This window comes from Myripristis murdjan, chromosome 15 (assembly GCF_902150065.1).
Source record: "Myripristis murdjan chromosome 15, fMyrMur1.1, whole genome shotgun sequence".
Classification (NCBI taxonomy): Eukaryota; Metazoa; Chordata; class Actinopteri; order Holocentriformes; family Holocentridae; genus Myripristis; species Myripristis murdjan.
This window is the reverse complement of record NC_043994.1, coordinates 2238856-2258948: the sequence shown is the minus strand read 5'-3', so window position 1 is coordinate 2258948 and position 20093 is coordinate 2238856. Positions and strand designations below refer to the sequence as shown.

General features: G+C 39.7%; 1 protein-coding gene across 10 annotated transcripts in view; it reads left to right on the top strand.

Moving 5' to 3' along the window:
• Positions 1–20093, top strand: part of birc6 (baculoviral IAP repeat containing 6) — a 165490-nt gene that overhangs the window by 87187 nt on the left and 58210 nt on the right. For all 10 annotated transcript variants that reach the window (XM_030070848.1, XM_030070857.1, XM_030070854.1 and 7 more), the window contains 4 exons: positions 1803–2133; positions 4621–4838; positions 8385–8549; positions 8924–9095. In XM_030070848.1, the coding sequence (XP_029926708.1) occupies positions 1803–2133; positions 4621–4838; positions 8385–8549; positions 8924–9095 (886 nt within the window). The remainder of the gene's footprint in view (positions 1–1802; positions 2134–4620; positions 4839–8384; positions 8550–8923; positions 9096–20093) is intronic.

The window sequence follows — 20093 nt, the reverse complement described above, 5'->3', positions numbered from 1 at the left end:
AGATTTTCATCTGTAAACGACTAGTTTACAGCAAAAAGGACTGAAGTGCTGCAGTCTTATCTGTCTTTTTTGGCCCATATGTAAAAATCCAAGATCTGTATGGGAAAATGGGATTGAAATGAACAGAATGATATGACAAAGTGCTACTCTTTACTACGACATAGTCTTAGGAAAGTTACCCTTTTTGACTAACAAGGGCAACCCTGAACTTTACATAACCTGGGACTTATCAGAACCCATGAAATTCTGGATTGGCTTCTGCTTCTGTTCACACTATATGAAGAACCAACCATCAAGGGTATGAACATGGTGGTTACATATGTGACGCTAATAAGAGACTGGGGCAGGAGTGGAAATATCACACACTGTTTTGAGTGTCCAACTGTTTCTTGAATTTGTTTAGTCTGTCTGTATTTTGGTGCTGAACACAGTGTGCATTATGCACAGTTGGGAGGAAAGGAACAAACTGGCGGTGATGTTTATTCAGATAAAGTAGTGCAAAGCCATTTGGAGGTGTTGTGCTGAGAATTGATAGAACCATATCTGCTCCTGAAAGAGAGTCACTCCGCTGGCGCTGAGGTGATTTTATCAACAAGAGCAAACTAAATTCTTTCAGCAAATGCACAGAAATAGGAGTATATTTCATCAAACACTCCCCAGCCAATAGATGCATTTATATCACCATAAAGAAATATAAAGTTGAGTGTGCTTAAAGCAGTAAAGTGGTCTTCATTGATTTATAAATTGATATAATTGATTCTGACACTATGTGTCTGAATGTGAAGTGCTTTTTTCTATATGAAAAGCCTCTTCTTCAGGTCAGTAAATCCTTGCAGCCATCTGAAGGCAGCAAGATGCATATATTAATTCATCTGCAGCCTCTATATTCTTCAGACTGGTTCATTACAACTCTGCATTCTGCCTGTTATACCGGAAACATCGAGTAACCCAAGTACTTTATTCCTGTGCACCATGGAACTTCTTTCTAGTTTTGTTTGCAGTTGTTCTTCAGTTCATGGTTTATTGTTAAGCTTTGCAATGCCTTTGCATCAAATTTCGATTATGGTATGACAATTCGCAACATGTGAAAGTAGAATTAAGACTGAAAAAGTATTAGATCAATGTGATCATATAACCACATTCATCAAAGTGTGTTTTGCTTTGTTTGTTTATTTCTTCAATTAATTGTTTAAAAAAAAATGCTTTGCTGACTTTTAGTCCCTCCAATCATGGTGTCCTGGCGCCAACAGTGCCTGTTTACATTGCCTATATAATTTTTCATGTGATTTTTGGAGTTCCAAAAACATGGCAGTAAAATGCACAAAGTTTTGAATAATGTTTCACTCTTCTGTGAACACGAGACATAATAAATGTATATCAGGAAGATGAGGCACTTCAGAAAGAGAAAAGCTGAACTGAAAAATGGACTTTTAGGAGCTATGCAACTATGACAAATACAGATAAGGGCGTGCAATTTCTCAAATTGATGATATGATATGAATCTTAAATGTTTCAAAATGTTCAAATATGATGACCTCTGGCAGTTCAACTTGTCAAGCATTTGATTTTAGTATCAAAGTTGTATACAATTCATTACTGAGTTAAATCGACAGTATGCAAGTAGTTCAAGTTGAAATTTCAATTACTGTGACGAAACTATAAGTATATAACTCATACTCTTGCTGAGATTTAGCCAGCCCACAGGAAAAGAGCCAACAATCTCTTAGCTGGTCTGTCAGTTTTGTCTCATGCCTTGTTCTTTTGCTAATGTTGCGTTCACTGACCTGGATGGCTGATCACAGGTCAGCGCCCCAGTGGTACCCTCTGCCACACAGGAGAAGCCCAAAGACAGCGACCAGTTTGAGTGGGTCACCATCGAGCAGTCTGGTGAGCTAGTGTACGAAGCCCCAGAGACCATTGCCGCTGAGCCGCCACCCATCAACAAGCAGCAGCAGTCTCAGTCCTCGTCATCATCCTCTGTGCAGACCATGTCACCCATCCCCGCCCACTCGCTGGCAGCCTTTGGCCTTTTCCTGCGCTTGCCAGGCTATGCAGAGGTGCTATTGAAGGAGAGGAAGCACGCTCAGTGTCTGCTGCGCCTGGTGCTGGGCGTCACCGACGATGGAGAGGGCAGTAAGTGTCGGAGTACCTCACACATGCCACAGCTGACATAGTTGAGCTCATTGTTGAAGTGGAAATGTCCACATAAAAACACATCAAGTTCACCATCTTCTGCTGTTGCTTGTGTTCTGCTGTGTTCCATGGTTCATTACAGGCAGTTTGTCTGAAATGCATGTGTTGTGTAAAGGGATAGGTCACCCATTTTGGAAAAAAAAAAAGTTATAGTAATTCACTTCTCCCCTCGCTGTTACGTAGGATATGTTGTATAGCTTAAAACTGCTTTCATAGCAAACTTTACAAACTTTAACATCTCTTTACAAGTGTTACTTTCCAAACCTAAAAAACACATATGATTACCAGTGGCGCACAGACAGTAGTTTTTCTCAAATTACTGTTTCTAATTGTATTTTTCACGTTATCAATATCCAGAAAGATCCAGTAACATCTGCACTTCCTGTATCACTCCGCACCAGAGGTGCAGCCAGTGGAAGTAGATTACTCGAGTTTGCTGTCTTGTGTTTTCTTCATTGAAGTAGCTAGCTGCATTGTGGCTAGTTTTTTTCCTCTGTTCCCCTGTTTTGCACATTTCATGTGTCTCACATATGTAATAGGTATATATATGTGTATATATATATGTATATATGTAGATAGATAGACAGACAGACAGACATGTACACACACAAATGTATGTGTGTGTACATACATACGTCTCACTTGTCCACACTGGCATCTTTAAAATATTTGCAATATATATACACACATTTGGAGCATCCAGCCAGTATCCAGCACTCAGTAACAATGAGAGGAAGAGAGCAGCACTACTGTGCTACAGAACAGCTGGGGGGAAGTGAAATAATATCACATTTTTCAAAGCAGGTGAACAGTCCCTTTAACTGTGATCATTGCTGTCTTTTATCTAAACTCTTTCTGTGTGCATGCCTAAGTCGTGTGAATGTTTTTCTGTAGTTTTGTGTTTTCTAGTCCTTGAGATAAGAGCCCTTGCTAATGATTGATGGCGAGAGTGTCTTGCCAGCAATTTAGTGATACTGGTCACACATCACATCGGGCTGCTGCCTTTGTCTGCCCTTCGCCATTATGTTAACTAAATAGTCAGTTTCTGCTTTCATCAAGCCCTACACAGCAACAGAATTCCTCCAGAAAACCTGAAAGTTTCTGCTGTTTTGATTAATGACTTTACTTTTGTGAGACATCTTGCATGTGAAAAACACGATGGGAACACTGTAGATTACCTTGAAATTGTTCTCAAAAGCTAATGTAAAATTTCAGTGTTTCTGTTCGAATATATTAAAAGTGTTAGGATGATACTAGATATCAGGCTGATATTTGCTTTAATTTAAAATCAGTGAGCATCATCTTTTGCTATTGATGGATAATAGTATTATTATCACTATTTAGGGGTTTAAACATGTAGATGGTTGAATGTAGATTAAATATTGGATCAAAATATTGTCTCTCCATAGCTGTAATCCAGACTTAAATAAATATTGGTATCAAACTTCAATAGCCTCTATTTCTCAAATGTTGTTTTTTTCCCCCAAAAAACCCAATGTAGTCTTACATTTTTTAGCTCTCAGTTTTATCTCAAGTATGGTTTACTTCAAGTACAGTTTGATCAGCATGTATTTTTGAAGGCTGATAACAGTACTCATATGTTTTGGCCATGATTGATTATATATTTTGTGCTGATATTCAGTACTGGTAAATCTGACCTTTTTATGGCAGCAAATTACTTAAGTTTTGTTTGTTTTGGGCTGGTGTTGCTCAGCAGGTAGATAATCGCAGGAGTCCTGGTTTGATTCCTGGCTCTTCCAGAGAGCATGTTGGGGTGTCGTTGAGCAAAACCTCTAACCATCATACTAGTGAAATTCTTTCAGTGAGTTAGCTGCTTCTTTTGGAACAGTGAAGCAGGTTTTGTGTGGGATAAACATCCTGTCATATTTCCAAACTGGAAAAAGCTTTGAAAGGCTGAAACTCAGTATTTGAAAGCTTGAAAGCTAATAAAAAAAAAAATTGCAAGATTGAAACAAAATTTCAAAGGCTTGCATAATGTTTCAGTGAAGAAAAAAAATCAAATTATTTCTTCACAACTACAACACTCTTACAGTGTCTCCAACACTGTAAGAGACAACACTGTCAAATTTTCAGATTTGTCACAAACTAATATCAGTGAACAGCGTAACTGAAATTTGAAAATTTGTTGAAAAAAACACATTGAAAGTTTTTTTTTTTTTTCAGTTTCAAAATATGACATATTTATCCCATAGTTTTGTACTATTACTTTTACTTTTGACACATTTGAAACTTAGTAAAGCCATGCCCTTGCTTCCATCATCTTTGCAATGACTGAACAAATCTTTAGCCCAATCAACTTAAGCTTAATCTAGGCCACTAGCAAACCCATGCATTTGTTGAACCCTGATCTCCACCGAATCCTGTTAGACTCTTGGTTTTACCACCTCTGTTTTGGTCTCCCCCAAGGTCACATCCTGCAGTCTCCATCGGCCAATGTGTTGCCTACACTGCCTTTCCATGTCCTGAGGGCGTTGTTCAGCAGCACTCCTCTCACCACCGACGATGGGGTGCTGCTGCGCCGCATGGCTCTAGAGATCGGCGCCATCCATCTCATCCTGGCCTGCCTGTCAGCTCTTAGCCACCACGCACCTCGGGTTCCCAATGCCAGCACCAGTGCCTCTGAGGTACAGGCTGCACACACACACACACACACACACACACACACACACATAAATACATATTTGTATGTGTATACTTTTGAGGACTTTCAGTTGACTATATTCAGTCCCAGACCTTGAGCTAGCCCCTGAAGATGCTAGGACCAGCCACAGTGACTGTCCTCACTGTGCAGGTCCAAAACACTCACAGGGACAGACAGGGACAAACCTTTTTAACCCTTAAAAACCTGTGCAAATTCACTTGATTTTTTTTTCAATTAGCAAATAATTAATTAATTAATTAATTAATAAAGTAAATAAATAAATAAAGTAAAGTAAAGAAAAATTGAGACAAAAGGCAAGAACAGTAAATTTAGAATTGGCAAAATGATATTTTAAAGGTCAGATCAGTGATGCTGGATCGAACGGATTTCTTGTGTTGACATGCTTGTGGTGTCTTGTAACCCAACTTAGATGCCTTTCATTTGCATTTAACCTTTACCTGTCTGCAGAAAGTCAGCTGAGCACCATGCTCTCTTCCAGAAAAACAGTGCCTTATATTCATAGATTTCCACACTTGGCATTATTCTCCCTATTACTATCACATTCTTAACCTTTTTGGCCACTGAGAGCTGCCCACAACAACCTCAGTATTCTCCTGACAGGCACAGGGACATAAGGACCTTCAAACCATTAAAACAGTAACTTGGATGAGAAGTCCCGCTTTACACATGTCACACGAGTGATGCGTGGATGGTTGTTTTTGATGATTAAGGAAGATTTCACATGAAGAACAAAGTTAACACTGTCCAAATTGAACTGTGACTTGGCTTGAGTGTTGACCTAGAAAGCTTGACACAAAAACAGTCCAACTCCTTTTGAGTTCATGTGCTGCCTGTAATCGTTCTGAGTAGACATGATAGGCCATGCTGTCACTTTCTCTGAGTGAATGTTTTGTCCTTCACACTGCTGAAGAGGCCAGGAGAAAAAAATCCTCGCCATTATTAATGGTTCTTTACCCAGTGGGCCTTTAGTCAAGGCCTCTTCTGCATATCTCCCAGTGTGCCCCTGACAAATTGCTTAATTGTTTAGCCTGAATGATAAGAGGCAGGTAGAGCTTTTGAGAGAGATGAGAAAGTGTCAGACTTGTCCTTCGTATTATTGACACCTCCAGGGTGAAAAGCAGCGGCAGGCGGAGCATCATGAATAGGAATTGAGTCTTGGACTCCACTTGACTGTCGTGCCCATTAAATTGACTGATTAGACTATTGAGCCATCTGCAGGGCCTCGACAGCCACCACTTTGGTTTGCCCGAAAGAACTGCAAAAATACATTGGATTCTGACAATGGAAGCCAAGCTTAAGATGACAATAGCAGGAAGAGGCACGTAATGTTCCCCCCAAATTCTACCAGCTCCTGGCAAACAGAAAAAACCTCTTATTGATCACATTATCACGTTGGCTTATGTAAGTACAGCTCAGTGTGAATACCACTCCAGAGAAGGTTTAAAACTAGAAGAGTCTTGCTTTACCTCTTGTAGATCTGAAGACATAAACACACGCAGACTGACATTTTATCGCTGTTGGGTGAAAACGTTTTGGCCTGACCTCCGTATACATAATCAACTCATAGTTATGCAGTGGGGTTAGACTCCACCATCACCTTTTGAACTTATTACACCTCTTTTGTCAGTTTAGTCTAAAGGGTCCTCGTTAACAGTTTCATACAATGCATCTTTAAAGGACCATACCAGTGATTTAAAATGTTTGGTACATTTACTCCACTTTCCCCATATTTTCCATGGCAAACAACCATTTTCAAATCATGCAGAATTTGAATTGAATTTTTGGTTGAAACACCCACTTTACAATGTTCTCTTTCTGCAAGTTACCCAGTTTTTGCCATTAATTGGTATTTAGCTTTATAAAGCAAACACAACAGTGCTGCTGCGTTTAGGAAAACTAATGTGCACTACATTATTATAATGATGTAATATTGGTATGAAGAAAGTTTGAAGTCTTTGAAAGTTCATTTTTATATCATAAAGGAATAAATGGAAACCAGTGGCTGGATAAAAGGTTAAAAAATGATTTTGGCAGAAATGTGAAGTGTGTACAGTTTGTAGCTATTAGGCATATTTGGTAAGCCCAGGCTTGAGGTATTTTTTGAGGTACTTTTAAATGCGAGATGGCACACAGGCACACACACACACACTTACACACTTACCCCAGGTATAATGACCCCCACTATAAATGACATTTGTTAACCCTTTGAATCCCAGGAGTTTGTGGGTGAACTTTATTTTAAAAGATTTTGTTTTGAAAATTCACTTCATTTCTTTTTGTTTTAATTTTTTTGTGGTAATCTGTTGTTAATATTTATGGTAATTCCTTGTAATTTCATTTTTAATACTTTATAATATGTAATGTTTAAATAGTCATTATGTTGACTGGTTTATCTGTTTTTTTGTTGTTGTTGTTTTCTGTGTTTTAATTATTGATTCATTTGTCCATTTATCTTATACAATTCTTTGGTAATTTTCTTGTAATTTTTTATTGATTTCTTGCAAATTTTGGGGTCAGAAAGAAGATCTGCAACCCAAAAGGTTGCCCTGATGTTATATTCTGATGTGCATTCTACAGCAGAGCTCCCAGTGAACCTCGGTAGTAGCAGTAGATAGCCTTATATTGACGTCAAGAACATATTCAAGCAAATATTCTACCAAACTGCCAATTTGCTTTAATGACTACAGGAATTTTGCACTCAGTGCAGTTATTATGAAATTCTGTGAAAGACTGCTGCATATCTAGAATAAGATTTCAAACACATTAGACCCCCTACAGTTTGCTTACCATTCAAATAGGTCCACAGAAAATGCCATCTCCACTGCTGTTCAAACATCTCTTTCCCATTTGGACGGACAGCCATGTGAGAATGCTCTTTATTCAATGCAATCTTCTCCTGTAAACTAACAGGGAAGATGCCCAACTTTGAACTGCCCCCCACTATTTTCATTTGGATACCTTTTTTTTTTTTTTAACACAGTACATCACGATCAGGAACAGCACCTCCCAGGCAAAATGTGAAAACACTGGGACCCCCCAGGGATGTGTCCTTAACTCTGTTCTCTACAACCTCTTCACCTCCGACCTTGTTGGCACTCACAACAACTATACAATCGTCAGATTTGCTGACGACACCAATTTTATTGATCTGGTCACTAGTTGCGATGAGACAACGTAGGTGACAGAGGCGAAAGAGGTGCCAGAGCTTGTGATCAAGGACCCACAGTCTATGAGCCAGTTTTTACCCAAGGGCGCAAAGACTTGTGAATGGCTTTAATCCTATTAATCCTAGCCCCCAAGCATCCCACACTTTCCTTCTTCAGTCAGCTGCTGTGAGGTCCCTGTTTAGCCTAACCTGATTTCTGTGTTTTCTGTGTTCCACCTCTCTGCTGTTTCATGTCAGCAGTGCTCCACCTGCTGTATTTCCATTATAATGAATTTAAACTTGAAACTTAAACTAATTTGGTGTGTAATTTGTGGTTGTGTGTCTTTGGGTGTATGTCTATAGCCACAGGTATCCAGTGGTCATGGTGGAGGGACCAGTGAAGAGCAACAGTTGTACTGGGCCAAGGGAACTGGCTTTGGTACTGGATCAACAGCTTCTGGCTGGGACGTGGAGCAGGCTCTTACCAAACAACGGCTAGAAGAGGAGCACGTCACCTGCCTACTTCAGGTACATCTATATATGTATATATATTGCCACGACACTCATATTATTTTTAAACACTTTATTAGTACACTGGACTTAAGAAACGTATTGTCATTTTCATTCAAATGTTTCACTTATAAATTAAATTGAGAATGACATGTTCAGTATTAAGACCATATTTACTACACATGCTGACCTATTTTCAAAGACAGTGATAATGTCATATTATACAATGTTAAAAAAAAAAAAAAAAAACACATTTTTGATATTCATACTTTTCACACATAGCAACATTTCAAAGCCATACAGACTAACCAGTGAAGATGGTACTTCACTGACTGTGCTTTCATAAAACACTATAATAGCATCTCTTGTACCCATGGCATTTTATCCACTAGGTCCTGGCAAGCTACATCAACCCAGCAGGCTGTACTGGCAGCCACAGCAGTGAAGCCCCTACAGCAGACAGCAGGACCCAAAACAGTTCAGCCCTGCCAGCGGTGCTACAGGAGCTGCTCAGCCAGTCCTGCCTTATCCCTGCTATGTCCTCATACCTGCGCAACGACTCTGGTATGTCCACAATAGAAAAAAAGTATTTACATACAAAAATCATACGCCATTCAAATTGAAGGTGTGACTTGTTGCAGCTTTATATCAATAAATCTTTAGCACAGTTTCAGTGGCAGTGGCATAATTACTGTAAACAAACAAGATTGGTGCTTATGAGATTGGTAGCCTCTTCTGGTCTCTTCACTTCGTTTTAGATTGGGTGCCAAAGAGGGAATGTATATGTAATGTACCACTGGAGCTTTCCACTGAACTTGGAAGAAGGATAAATCTGACTTCCTCCTTCCTATGTGAAAAGGAACACCAGTTAAGCTGCAACTTCCTGTTGGAATTACTGAGATGATCTGAAATCTCGAATTGAATTGGCCAAAATACCCATATTTAACATACAACAAAGTGGTGGACCACACAGTAAATGATAAACTTTACTTCTCACTAGATTTTTATTGTAAAACACATTCAAGTTGTATCTAGCATTCTCTGTCATCTTAATTGTATGATGGTATAGAATTATAGCAGTTTATTCTTTTAATTTGATGAACAGATCTAGCACTAGCAGTGAAGACGACTAACTGTGGCTAACAGAGCTAACCTTAGTGGCTAACTTTAGTGGCTAACATTAGCTATTATTGACTCTCGTCATTTGCTGTCAGTGGACAAATCTAAGTTTTTCTATCTTGTTGGGCGCCCATGTTGGTTGCAGAAGAACACACTCAGCAAAGAGCTCGGAAGCTCCATCTTTGACATTGGAATATCTGACAGTCCACTGAAAGCTCCATACTTTACAGGATGAAACTAAAAAGAGGAGCCAGTTCTGTTCTTGTGCAAACAGTAATAAGGCCGTCTTAGTTTCTGACAGTGGCAGATTATGGAAGGAGTGAAAGGCCAATGGTCCTTTAATAAAGCCTAAAGGAAAACTTGACTGAAGAAGCAAAGATTGAAAAGAATTATGGTCTTAATTTTGAGAAACCCTATCATAAAGACTACCTCTGATGAGGTTGAGGCTACCTCTCAATCATGGTTTCATTTGTTTAAAGTAATTATTCCAAGGTATCACGAGTGAGTGCACGGTGATTTATTAATGTTTAAAAATGGTACAAGATGGAGCTTTAACACTTGGCATATGACATAACAAAGGTGCAGTCTAACAATTGGAGAAAAAATTGCACATATGCACAACATATGCACTAAACTATGTCAAAAGAAGCTCTGTGATCATTAAATAAAAATTGGTTTACATGGACTTATGCTGCCTTGATCTAAGGTCTTAAAACCAAGCGATCTTTACATTATAGTTACACTGTCAGTTCCAAATGCAGAATATAGTCAGTTAGCCTGACTATATTCAGTTAGTGTGGTCTGTTTCTTCATGGTTTTGTTGGTTATTTGTGTTTATTCTAAGGACTGTGATGCTGTTAAATGATCAGATTGGTTGTCATTTGTCCGTTGTTGGAAGCCCCTGAATTTTGTACTCTGAGTAGCCTGTCTGTCATAGTGAAAATGGATTTCTCCTCATGGTCTAAGCCCTTGGTAGTCTTTTGCCTTTGATACTTTAGACAGTGGATTTTGTGATTTCAGTTCTTGATCTCTACAGCAAAGAGGTTGTGCCTTGTAGTCTGTATGCTCTCCTTCACCAGCAGTCTTTTTTAGGGTTTGTGTGAGTGTCTGTCTCTGTATGTATGTCCAAGTGTGTTGTGGCAGTGGGTTGTTGGAGGAAACACTAGATGGAGCTACAGCTTCTTAGACCAAGGCTGTCGACTGCAGTCAATATGTATGACCAAAGGTGTGTCTGCCTGTGTTTGTGCATTGACTGTCTTCTTATCGATGCAAAATAATATCCTGGCGGTTTAAATAAGAGGAGCCCGGCCTTTTCAAAGATACCATCCACTTATAATTCTGTGTTTTCATGCATATGAACAGAGGCTCGCCCTTTTTATTTGATTAGTTGTTTCTCATGACTTGGTTTAATTATAATCGTGCACGAAATTGGATTACAATGTTTAGAACTGACATAGGAGCGTGGCCACATTTTCTTTAAATAAGACCTCTTCCAAATCTGGACTTTTTGAATCAGCAGAGAGCACACTGCTGTGTCATGTACATTAAAAAAAAACATTAAAAATATTATCTTCCTTGTATCCTTCCGTCACTACATCTGAAAGGTGTGATACAAGTCAGGATGTCCAGTAATAAATCAGCCATCTACATGGAATCTGTGAAGACACTTGTGTGTCTAAGGGCCCTGTTGTATATTTAGTTTGTTTTTGGATGCACCTTACAGTAGTAATCCTCAAATCCTTTGTCCACTGGGTAAAGGCATCTCATACACATACTCATAAGACCTCAGTCTGACTTTACACGTACACTTTAGCCTGAGCAGTGAGCTCCCAGCATACCATAATCTTTGTGACTGTCCAGGTTAGGTCAGTCCATCGCTCCTCTATCAAGGTTTGGCTCTCTTAGGGCTTGCTTCTTATCAGGGTTGGGCTGACCCTTGCCAGTCCAGCTATGTTCACAAGTGCTTTGTTGCAGTTTGATTTATATTACACTTTAGGATGATTTACAAATGGCATTCATGAGTAACAGAATTTATTTTAGTTGAAAATGAATTGGAAAAACTTATGTACATTTTTCTGGTACTGAAAGTTATAATTTCAAGACACTATTTCTGCCTCAGGTTTTGTATAAAATTTGTACTTTCTACATCTCTTTTTTACTAAGACAGTTCTGGCTCTAGAATTGGTTCCGTTTTGGTTTGTTGGAACCAAGGTGCTAACACGTGAACTTGTCCACATTTGCACATTTGTTTGGAGCGGAGTCATTGTGTCATAAATATTGGGCGCTGTGCAACAGACATGAATAGGAAGAAGATTACTAGTAACAAGGAAGAAGAAAAAGCAAAGCAATGTTAGATAGGATTTAATTTCTCAGGTACTCCCTTCCATGTTTTCCTGAAATTGAGGACATTTACAGTTTATAATGGTGGCATCTTTGTAACTGTCATCATGTTATAGCCATTATTGGACTGTTTCATACTGCAGGTACCGTAGCTGCAAGACCTTGAGCATTGGAGCAGGAGAACATTTGTATTCCAGAAAGAAATCTTGAGTTTCCACAGCTTGCTCCCTAAAAGTGCTAAGGCTGTAATGAACCAGTTGTGTTATCCTAACACAGCCGTTACCTGCCACACAGGCGCAGCCTATTCCCGGAATGTTGAATTCTGTTTGATTATCCCACTCCCTCCCAGAATGCACTTTTTTTTTTTTTTTTTTTTTTATTGAGCTGGGATAGAATTGATTTCATGCAATGCGAGACACGAGGATTTCATCATCAGTGTTTCATTTATAATGCCTGCTGTTGCGTACCAGACCGGAGCCACTTATAGCTTTGTGTGCGCCAGCTCTTTGTGTCCAATATTGTTAGTGTGTTTCTGTTCACAGGAGCGTGTGTGTATGTTTGCTGGTGTGTGTTAATGTGCCCCTGGTCTCATAATTAAATAACAGCAGATAAGACGATGAGTTTTGTAATTGCTCCTCATTATCTGCTTAATGCCTCTGCCACACACTCACGTGTACGTGTGTGTATTAAATGATGGAAAGTTTACAGCCCCGCGTTTTGTTGCCTCTCATCCCTCGCTCTGTTAATGCACAGCCTTTACAATAACACATATGCCTTTAAAATGGCACAGTCCATATGTTCATCTATGTATTTAACCATCATTGTAATAACAAAGACTGTTGTGCTTTGTTAACTAGGGATTGCATAGAGCTGATTAAGTTGTGATGCCTCCAGTAAAAAAGGCAGCTCGGGTTCCTCTGATCATCTTTTTATTTTGTAAATGTCAGGAGGGGGCTGCCCATTAGGAAAATCTGGACAAGACCTAAGACCTCACCCACCTTGTCTAAAGTAAAACAAAAATGGTGGTACTGCAGAAATTGCTTTAGTATTTTCCCCTTTATGTATTATAGATCATCAGATGAGGAAGACACCACAGGTGTTGGAGCTCTTGTACGTCTGTGATTGTGCTTTCGCTTATTCAAGTGTTTGTGCGTGAGGCATTGTGTCTGTTGCCATGTACACGCTATGTCGGAAAATGGGAAAGATTGGGATGATGTCATGCTGCTACAGTTTCAAAGTGTTTGATTCATTAATCCCTGCACTGAATAATGTCGTTGCAGTGATCGTCTGTTCCACAGCATGCACTAACAGGTCACTTTACAGCTGAACTAAGCAATATTATGTGTGTTTTTTACTCTTGCAATTTTATAGCCAGCCTATTGTTATCTCCTGGTTTGAGCTTTCTAATTTCTGCATTGACCCGACAGCAAGCTCCTCCTCTGCCCTCCTCTTCACCCCCTCACTGCTATCACCTTCATTCAACGCTTCTCCGAAAACACACATTCTGCAGACAAGAGGGCTTTGTGTGTCAAACAGCGTTTGTGCTCTCGACACTCCCTAGTGGTCAGAAAATCACTTAGTGCATCTTTAAAATCAGCTGTAAACTAAGTGCAATGTTTTTTTTTTTTGTTTGTTTTTTTGTTCGTTTTTGATCGTATTCATTTATTATAATTATTTTGAAATTTGCCCTCAGGCTGCTACCAGCGTGATGCAGATGAGCAGCAGAAATCGATGGATAGATTATTTTTAAATCTTTGACTAGCATGGTTTCATGTTCCGCAATTTGGAGCGCCATTTGGATACCAAGTAAGAAGTATCAGTTAACAAAAAAGCAAAGATGTCCTACTTGTAATATTTACCAGTTGAAGTTATTTACCAGTTATTTACCAGTTTTCTGTTGGTAATGCCTCATAGATGCTGTATTACCGAGACACTGTTGTATGTATGCTAAACATACACGCATAGATCTTGGAACAATGCAGGTTTGTGACATCCAGTCCAAATATTGTCTTGTCTTGGTGGTCTTGGAATATTAATCTATCCACCAGGTCTTGATATCTTCCTGTGCTGTGCCAGAAAAGTGGATAAAGAAAAATCCATTTGTTTCCAGATAGCATCATTCACAGAGGTGCATTAGTGTCAGCGATACAGCATCATTGTTGTGTTTGCATGTGTTTGAAATGCTTGTACATGTACTCTGCAATCGCCGCTCTGTGTCGTACTACCAGTTGGTACTGGTGTATGCTGTCTTGTGTGGGAGTGCACTGCTGGGCCTTTGTTTCAGCTCAAAGATTTATAGCCTGGTGTCCTGCTGCTCTCGCTCTGTGGTGTGGTAACTCTGCATGGAATATTGCTCTCTTCTGCTCCTGTACTGAGCACACAGCCTCATAAGATTGAGCAGTTGCTAGTGAATGCTTTATGGAAGCCTTCTTGAATAGATGTGTTTTAGAAGAGCTCTTGTCCCACATATAATCTTTGCACGATTTAAAGAGTTTGGTTGCAGAACAATGTCTCCCACTGTGATACAGCTGCAAAATAATTTTAAGGGCAACACGTTGGCAGGATTCGGAAGATTTGCTCCAAAGATATTCCCCTTTCCCATGGAACTGACAAACATGTTCTGGCAGCTTCTGAAAAGATTGGGCATCAGGAAAAGGCCTTTTTATCCTGTTCATTTACGGACAGTTTTCTCATTATTAGTGCACCCTAATGTGACGCAGAAAAATAAATCATGTTATTTAAATAAATGATGAATCATATTGAAGCAGTCATCCCTGCACTGTCCCTGTTAGTGGGGCTACATAAAGCCTTAGCATCATTAAGGGGGAAATACCATACCAATGCACTAAAACCGAGCACCATTAACCATATAGTGTCAATTTAGGCAATAGGGTCATTAAAATCTAAGCTATTTCTCTCCATTCCACTTTCTTCATCCTCAGAGCTGCAACAGTGCCTGCCTCTGCATTATGGAGCAGAGGATGCCCCTGAGCAGGAGAAATCCTCTTAAGACCAACCGGCAAGCAGAGGCTAAACTTGCTCCTCCTTATTCTCCTACCCTCTCTCTAACTGCCCTAAGGCCGTGGTCACATCGGGCACTTTGTTTTCCCGCAAGCTCAAACACTAGATATAGATATATAGATATGGATATATACACTCAGTGGCCGCTTTATTAGGTCCACCTGTACAATCTAACGTAATTCATCACAACAGCTCTTCCATAACTTCTACTTTTAGAAAGTTTATAATGTTCCGTTTTTGTCGACAGAGTTGGGAATTTAATTATATGTATATTACTGAGGTCTTAGTTAAAGGTGGTGGTGTATTGAACTACATTATATTTAGGTGTTTCTAATTTCTTGTCCTCCCTATTTGTATACATGAGGGGGGCAGCATCTTAGAAACACTGCAAAATGAATTAACACCTCTATCAGTGTCCAAATACTGCTACTACTGCTACTAAAAATAATAATAATAATAATAATAATAATAATAACATTAATAATAATAATGATAATAGTAAAGTTAGATGTTGTTAAATTGTACAGATGTACCTACCACTGGGTTTATACAGATACAGATGTACCATCACAAAATTTGTAAAACATTATGGGAAATTTTGATATTATTAATAGTTTAAATTATCCCTCAAATTTGTGGAAAGAAAGATGAAGTCAGGTTTAAAAGGTCATCTGTGCCCTTCCCAGCTGATTGTTCAGCAACCCCCATTTATCCCCCCCAAACAGCTCATAACTCCCCCTCACTTGCCCGTTACTCTCATCAGCTCCATGTAACACTCCAGCTCTCCAAACAACCCGCAGGCCTTCATTTCTTCCTGTTAATCCCACCACTGCCCCACAGCTCGTCATCTCCATCAGCCCCAGCACATTGCTCCACATTAGTCATCGGTGTCTTGGCAAAGCCTTCTGGGATGCATTATAGTTCCCCACCACCGCTGCTGCCTGGCACTCCATCACAGGAAGTTAAGCCATTAGTGAGAGGTAATGCCTTTTAATGTCACCACCATACTCATTTATTTTAATTGAAGAATTAATTTCTTCTTGCACATGACGTTTGACACCAGAGAAAAGGAAGAGTGTCGGAATTCATGGTCAGACTAAAAGTGAAACCTTTGTGGCAGTGAGTTCTCCATTGTTGGACTGCATTCCCTGTTGTTTGATGCGGAGTTCCCCCTAACACAGGTGTGTGTTGCCTAATGCCAACGTTACATGTGAAACTTGGGCAGGCAACTTGGTTGCATTTATGAGCTGTGAGTTGCATAATGTTCATACAACTAAACAGATGTGTGATCTGTACTCTAGATTTTAATGCAATGATGAGTTATTTGTTTATTTATTTTTCTGTTTGTTTCTTTCTTTCTTTCTTTCTTTCTTTCTTTCTTTCAAATGTTTATTGTTGTTGCATGGCCCTTTGGCCATGCAACGGTACACAGTAATAAATACTACTGACAAATCTTCTGTCAAAATGGACTAATTACATGAAATTGAATCACCTTTAAAATATTCAGTCAAACAAATTTCCTTGTAATTCCACGCTAGTAGATGTTTCTGCATTATGGTTTTAAGATGCCTGTTTGAACTCAAACATACAGAAAAGTATGTACATAAAATGACAAGCACACAGTGGCAGGGAAAGTTACTTTTAAAAGTAACTTATTACAAATTGATCAGTCTTACTAACTAGTCAATTTATAGCCAGTAATTCACTCTTTAGGCTAATAACAACATTGACAGATGCAGTGTCTCCTTTGTAGTTCTTCAGTGAATTAATACTACATACAGCAACATTTGCTGGAGCTATTTTTACACCAACAAGAGTCAGGATAAATGATGTTGTAAAGTAACAACTTGCTTATTTGAAAAGGTAACAAAGTTATTGATTGTGTGATTAACTGAAAAACTATCACTGCTAACACTAGGTTGATGTGGACAAAATCAAATATCGCTATATTTATGAGTGAATACCTCCGTGTTGTGATGATTTTTCTTTTTTTTTTTTTCTTTTTTTAATGCACGACTATCGGTGTTTTCATGAGATGTTCACACACAAGATATTTTTGATAACCGATCTTGTGTAACGTGGATATGATCAAGCAGGTTGAGGCAAATAACAAAACAACTGGAAAACCCTCTAATGAGATCAGAAACTTGTGTCCCTTTGCTGTATTGTGGCCTTAAAAACCAGAAATGCCATATGATGATATTTCAGTATCCAAAATCCATAGGTGATTTCACGTCTCATCACGATATTGGTATAATATTGATATATTGCCTAACCCATACTACCCTAACCCACTTCTTCCTGTATTTGTAATGTATCCCTGTCAACTTCTGGAAATGTTGATTCTACCAGTGTAGTCTGTTCCCATTGCAGTTGGGTGCATAGGCATTTTAGAAGTAGATGGTTGTAGTTGGGAGGGGGGAGGGGGAACTCCCTCCTCAATTGTTCATCATGGTAGTCATGGATACCAGAGAGGGCTGCCTTTGACTGGTTTCCCCCCTTGAATACACACACATGCACACACACTGACACACACACATATCAGTTCACTCACTCGCTCTTTTCCTTGCTCCTCATATATTCCATAGCGCTAGGAGTTAGTAGTTGAAAGGAACGCTTTAGGACGAAGTGACGGGAGTCAAGTGTGATGTTTTTCACAGTTTTCAGCTGAAGGAACACGGGTTAGATTGTGATTTACTATACCATCTGGTTGGCCTTTTGTAGTGTTAGGTGTTTTCACACTTCTAATTACCAAAAACACTTCCTCTATTGTACAATTTCTTCTGATTTGGTTGTCTTCTGTGTCCTTGAGCCATATTAATTTGGACTTAAATGGACATACATGCAGATTGGTTGGTCTACAGCAAAGCTTGCAACAACATGGGCAAGTTCAGTATCAATTCTGCGTTCTGCTTTTCAGAATACACTAGCAGTCAACATGCTTTTAAGCTTACGTTTGGAAGAAATGGGCCCTTTCCCGTCCACCTTTAAATGGGTGTCTCAGGCAATATGGCTGATGTTGATGTCATTAGGGCTAAGCCACACTGACCTTTAGGGAATCTTAAGACATGCACTGAATCCAGATATGGTCATGAGAAGCCCATCCATGTCGCATGTAGGCACTATACTCCTGTACAGGACAACTAAATGATCATCATACTCATCCTCTGTCACACACACTCCTCTATTGATTTTTTTCACAGATAAGGCTTGAGGCTATCCTTTTTTGATATATTCTAGTTTTTATTGTTCAGATGTCCCCTTTTCCACAGTACATCTAGAATTTGTTCATATATTTATAAAAGCTTTGAGTTTCTTTCTGTGTATACAGAAACATCATTGCTGACACTACCCTGAAATTAGTGTCAGCAAATGCTTCAAAAGAGACTTTATCATACCCCTACCCACCCAACAACCCCAAAAGGTGGAAACAGATGCAGAAAGAGAGAGCGGAAGTCTTGGAAGTATTGGTAAATCAGCTCTGTTGCTGTCAATTTAGTTTTTGTGTTTTCATCACTGTAACAGATCTGTTTATTTTTATAAAAATATTTTTAATTTTGAATATTTCTGTTATTGTGGATCCCACATTTTTAATGTGGTCATGAAGTAGTAGATGCAGGCTCAAATAGAAATGCATCCAGGAGAAGATAGTAAAGTAAGTGTACAGTTGAATAGATGTGTTTATTACTGGCAGTCTTGGCTCTGTCTCTCTTTGCAAATGAGTTCATATGGAGTGTGTGGGATACTGGTAATAGATTTGATCGTGTAAATATATCTGATCGTCTTGCTGCTGTGTGTTTGTGTGTTGTCTATGTGTTTGTGACGGCAAGTATCTTAGCAAATCACAGTCCATCACATTTTGTCCAGAGCCACGTTGCCAGGGAAACACACTCCTTGACGGCGGCCCTGAGGCTGTAAAACTGCCGCCCCTGATGATTATCGATTGAACTCGGTGGCCAGCAGTTCCTTAAGGATGGCTTCCGAGCATTGAGCTCTTACAGGGTCTGCACTTCATCATGCCGCTTAAAAGGCCATCTAGGCCGTTAACAATTATAGTTCCTCCATCTTTGTAATACAGTAAAAACAACTGGAAAAGTATTGGTTTTGTCCACAAGACTGTCATATTTGGCACATCTTTCCAGTAAGTCCACCAGTCCAAGAAAATGAGATCAAAGTGAAGTTTCCCATCTGGCCACAGGGGAGTCTGTCCCAGCTGGGGACTTACTAATGTCTCTGTATCTCTGGTCATCCTGCTTCCGGTGTAGCCCTGATCCTGCTGTGTCTTCCAGCCCTCTGTTATCTCCCTGGCTCATGGATATGACGTGATAGTATGGCTTCCTTGTCTTCATCCTTTACCAAACTGTCCAATTTACTTCTCTTTCTGGGGAAGGTGTTCATGTCTCACCCCAATACCTCTCGCATTGAAACAAATCTTCTGTTCCCAACTGCTCGCTGTAGACTTTTCTTCAAATGTCTGTTATCTTGGTGGCTACTTGCTCTGCTTTTTGGGAAGTATTGCCTCGGTCCTTCACAGCGTGGTGTAGATGTAAACAAACACAATGACAAAGAGGTTTAGGAATGTGCCAATGATTCCCAGCATGGCTAAGATTGACTCCTCCTGCTCCTCCTTGCCCTCAAGTGCCCGCACGTCCTCAAGGGTAATGACCGTAGTGCCCATGGTCCTGATGCTCGTCTGTCCTGGCAAGGTTAGCACTTATCTGAAATAAAGGGAATTAAAAAGACTTTGTTGGTAGGTGCCACATATGGACATTTTCAGGAGTCTTGGTCTGAATTTGCGTACTGCTTTCATGGCTTTGTTGCACCCATTACTCTCCCTCTTTTACATGACGGGTTAGGGGTGAGCAGACCCAACCAGCTACTGAGCTCAGTCCCCCTCGCCAAACTGATCCTCTCACAGAAGGAAATCAGTGGTGAATTTATCAAAACAGTGGCCATACAGAGCACAATGGGGATTAGTCTGCAACCACTGGTGTTTATGACCAGCTGTAGGTGGAGCTCAGCGTCGCCCCCAAACAGCAAGTCAGACACCAGCTCCTGTTCAGCCTCACCCTCGGCTTTTCC